Here is a 4,297-nt window from a genome sequence, read left to right on the forward strand (position 1 = left end):
ACCTTTTACTAGCTAAAATTTACTATTTTTACCGTCGTCGTATTTTCCTCATACGAATAATCCTCCGCACATAATCGTCCCCGAAACCCCTCTAGGGACCAATTAAACTATTTACTCAATGATCGAGACGGTAAAATTCTTATTATAATCACGCTAGTAAATAAGGTAAAAATATAAGGGTCGGGATGTGACACCAAATCCAATCCTTAATCACCATTCCAAACAACCACCTTCAATCTCTATTTTTTCCAGAAAACCCCCAAATTCTCTCACCGTAGTGCGTTTCTAGCTCCCACACCATGCTTCATGCTGTCAAGCTCCTTTTGATTTCCACTTGATCTGAATCACGTACAAAGTCTTCCCAATAATCAGATTATTTGGTTGATTTTGGCCTAGTCGCAATTTAATTCAAAAAAGACCCTCACACATGGTATCATAATCTAGTGGATAGAAATACAAGTCTTCCAAAACTGAAGTTGTGCCGAGAAGTATGTGATTTCTGTCTCACTTCCTCTACAACAAAACCCAGATTCATCCCTCTCTCTCTCTCTCTAGTCTCTATGCAGAAGAAAAAAGAACAAAGTCTTCGATCTATCTATTTGCAGCCAACATGAATTATGCAATTACTCTAGTTCCTATTAAGTTTGATTATAGACGACAGACGAATGCGAAGCAGTAGCATTTGAGAGGAGTCTGTCTCCAAACTCGATCAAGTTCATGCATTTCTACGATGAATCTGAGCGTTGATAAATTTCTGGGTTCTAGTGCTATGTCATCGAATTGTTTTCTTGTCTTTTGAATCTTGATTGTTTGGTTTGTGTTTTTGATTGATTTGATTCAAATTTATGAGCTATTCTATTGAGTTTTCTTCTTGATGGATTTCAACCCAGAATATAAAATGCTCTTTGGCTATGAGGTTGTTTGGAGATACTTTAGATCTGTGTTCTGTGTTCTGTGAGTTTGGGTTAATTGGAAAGCATATCAGAGAAGAAGACAGAGGAATAGATCAGCTGTTTCATGTCCATGTTCGTGTTTTGTAAGTTTTTATTTAGAACCGTTAGATGTCTTTGTGGTGACGTGGCAGACTCAGAAAAAACCCAAGCAGATCCAAGCAAATAAAACCCAAGAGCAGGAGGGAAAAGTCGATTGAATAAATTTGAATCATGTATTTGATTATTTTTAAGAAAATGAAATTCACACTCCTCAAATTAATTTTTTATTTTAGGTGAGAAAAGATATAGACCGGCAAAATCCGGTAAGCCGCAACTGGCAACCGGGTTCATAGTTGTCTGTCGGTCAACACTGGAAATTATAAATAGCGCGGAGCCAGAAATAAGAGGTGCTTGTGGCGCTGGTATATATACTCGTCCCCAACAAAACCTGCAATCGAAACCTCTCCCGATTTCTTCCCCCACAAAACCAAACCCCCCTCCAATACATGCTTATATATTCCTGATTTCAAAATTTCCCTCCTCTCAAATTCCAACTGATCTTGTTCGATTTTGAAACCCTAGGTTATCCCGATCTGATCAAAAACGGAAATCGGGAATGGAAAAACAAGGGGGATTGGAAGAGAGCCAACCCGTGGATCTCTCCAAGCACCCATCTGGCATCGTTCCCACTCTTCAGTAAGTCTCTCATCCCTCGTTTCACAACATAAGATCTCTAATAATTAAAAGCTTCAAATTCCCATTTAGCACTCATCTGTCTGTTTAGATGGATATCTTGTTTCGGCAATACTCATTAGAGGACAACGGACTTGTGTCGATGTCAAGTTTAGTTTTGGACAATATGGTCTCATCTTGACGTCTCTTGGATTTTCGTTATAGGAATATCGTATCTACAGTTAATTTGGATTGCAAGTTGGATCTCAAGCAAATTGCATTGCAAGCTCGAAATGCAGAATACAATCCCAAGGTATGCAGGAGTTTTTGCTGATTGATTTCTGATCATTGGTCTTTGTTCACAAAGTAAAGTCGGTCTTTGAAAAATAAATTAGTAAATGAATGGAAGATGCAAGTCCAGAAGATTGTATAAACTAATCGACTTTATGTTCTGTGAACAAACACAGGGATCTACTTTAGCAGACAACCATTAATTATATTATGGTGATCAAGTTATCTATGAGTGTTAATACTTGCTTCTTTTCATTGGGATGGTTTTGCAGCGTTTTGCTGCTGTCATAATGAGAATTAGGGAACCAAAAACTACAGCATTGATATTTGCCTCTGGGAAGATGGTGAGCTCTCCTTATAAAATTATACTTGCTGAAACTATATGATTTCATCCCGTTTTCTTTTTAACAGTTGTTTTAGTATCATTTTCGGAAGTACTTTGAATATTTTCATACAATACTCATATTGCTTCTTATAACATCGGTTGACATTATTTTTGGGTACAATTTAAACAGGGGCGCGTGCACACACACACTTGCGGATATATATTTTAAACCCCCCACACACAAACATGTCATATTTCATGTTCAGTCTGAGTTATGTGGGGCTTGCATTATATGATTCTTAAATTCACTTATATTGATGCTCAAGATGAAGTTCGAGATGGTGTGTGGTTATTGATGGGGAATTTTGTGTGTTGTGCTATAGATGATGGTTTTTTTTTTTTGGGGGGGGGGGGGGGGGAGAATGTGTTTAATAAACATAAATTATTTTGGTTTTGAAGTGGAAGAGAGAGGAAATAGAAATCAAAGAGGGAATGCAAAACATTAGGGAATGTGCTCAGTAAACAAAATGTCTTTTACAAAACGTAGGAGGGGGAATGTCCGTAATGTGTTCAGTAAACATTATGGAATGTGTTGGGGTTGTCAATCATAACCCTGGTTTTGCAGCCTGCACTTTTACAAACTATGGCTTCAAATTGTGACTTGTACAACAACCCTTACAGTACTGCAATGTCTTCTAATGCTTGGACCTTGGTATTAGACACTGCTCATATACTAAAGTTGAGGTATGAGCCTATCATGTCTTTGTTTCCTAATATTTTTGCTACTTCAGGTATGCACAGGTGCCAAAAGTGAACAACAATCAAAGTTGGCAGCAAGGAAGGTAGATGTTGCATGCTTACATTTTGGTTTTTCTTTATATGGGAGGTTTCATGTGTTTGATGTAATTGCATTGTGCGGTAATATTAGTGTGAACTTTAAGCCTTGTTTTGGTGTTCTATAGACCAACCTTATGCCATGTGAATCTCTTTCTTCTCCCTGCCATAATTATTTTTTCATCTAGTTAGAAGAACTAATCTTAAGCAGGTTGCGGGGACATACTTCTGGAGTTCTTTTCTCTGATTTAATACTTTCTGTTCCCAGTATGCCCGAATTATCCAGAAGCTTGGTTTTCCGGCTAAGTTCAAGGTCCCTTCCTCTCTCTCTTTCTCTCTCTCTCTTTCTCTCTCTATATATATATATAAATATGTATATGTGTATGTGTATGTGTGTATCTACTCTTCGTTCCCTTTTTATTATATTTTTTAACGCTTGCTTTTATGAGTTTCAGGATTTTAAGATTCAAAACATTGTTGCCTCATGTGATGTTAAATTCCCAATCAGACTTGAAGGCCTAGCATACTCCCATGGGGCCTTTTCAAGTGTAAGTGAGAACTTGGATTGTGTGAACTCATGTGTTTCTAATTTTTAAATGTTAGGTTTAAGCTCTATCATTTATTTATTTATTTATTTATTTTTATTTGTATGTGTCATGTTTAAAGTCTTTGTCCACATTTTTTTTCATGATTCCATGAAATTCTACTCTTGGGTAGACTTGGATAGTATTGGTTTTTTCGGTGATAATATCATATTAGTATATACATATCTACGTATTGTGGATCTAGCATCTTAGATGTGTTCAATTAATGGGATTAACCATACAGAGTGTTTGCATGATGCATTTTAGGTGTATATACTTGATTTTGAGTGTATATGTGTTTGTCTGTATTGGTTGCCATTTTAAGTGCATGTTTTTGTATGTTTCAATCAGTTTGTGTGGACTATAGCTGCTTAAGGACATGTGTTATTGTTGGTGAGCCATGGCCTGGTTGGTTAGGTAGCCTAACTGACAACGTTAAGGTCATGGATTCATGGGTTTAAACCTCACTGCCATATGTAAAGGCGCGTGAGTTATTTAATAAAAAGTTTGTTTGTTTGTTTTATTTTTTGTTTTTTTGTATAGGATATATATATATATATATATATATACAGTCGGGATCAGAGGCAGACGTCCGCACCACCTTAAAGTGCGGACGTGCCTCTAGTTCTCCACTGTACGGCTCCGACGACGCGGCGCCT

The 4,297-nt window shown here is 37.1% G+C and overlaps 1 protein-coding gene across 1 annotated transcript in view; it reads left to right on the top strand.

Annotated features, from left to right (window-relative positions):
* The first annotated feature begins 1,341 nt into the window (after nucleotides 1–1,341).
* The window catches only part of LOC101304039 (TATA-box-binding protein 1-like), a 5,816-nt gene continuing 2,860 nt past the window's right edge, over nucleotides 1,342–4,297 (top strand). Inside the window, exons 1-7 of the mRNA XM_004288482.1 lie at nucleotides 1,342–1,628; nucleotides 1,830–1,917; nucleotides 2,168–2,239; nucleotides 2,846–2,932; nucleotides 3,012–3,062; nucleotides 3,323–3,367; nucleotides 3,510–3,602. Of these exons, the coding sequence (XP_004288530.1) occupies nucleotides 1,549–1,628; nucleotides 1,830–1,917; nucleotides 2,168–2,239; nucleotides 2,846–2,932; nucleotides 3,012–3,062; nucleotides 3,323–3,367; nucleotides 3,510–3,602 (516 nt within the window). The 5' untranslated portion in view covers nucleotides 1,342–1,548. The remainder of the gene's footprint in view (nucleotides 1,629–1,829; nucleotides 1,918–2,167; nucleotides 2,240–2,845; nucleotides 2,933–3,011; nucleotides 3,063–3,322; nucleotides 3,368–3,509; nucleotides 3,603–4,297) is intronic.

This window comes from Fragaria vesca, linkage group LG1 (assembly GCF_000184155.1).
Source record: "Fragaria vesca subsp. vesca linkage group LG1, FraVesHawaii_1.0, whole genome shotgun sequence".
NCBI classification, from domain to species: Eukaryota; Viridiplantae; Streptophyta; class Magnoliopsida; order Rosales; family Rosaceae; genus Fragaria; species Fragaria vesca.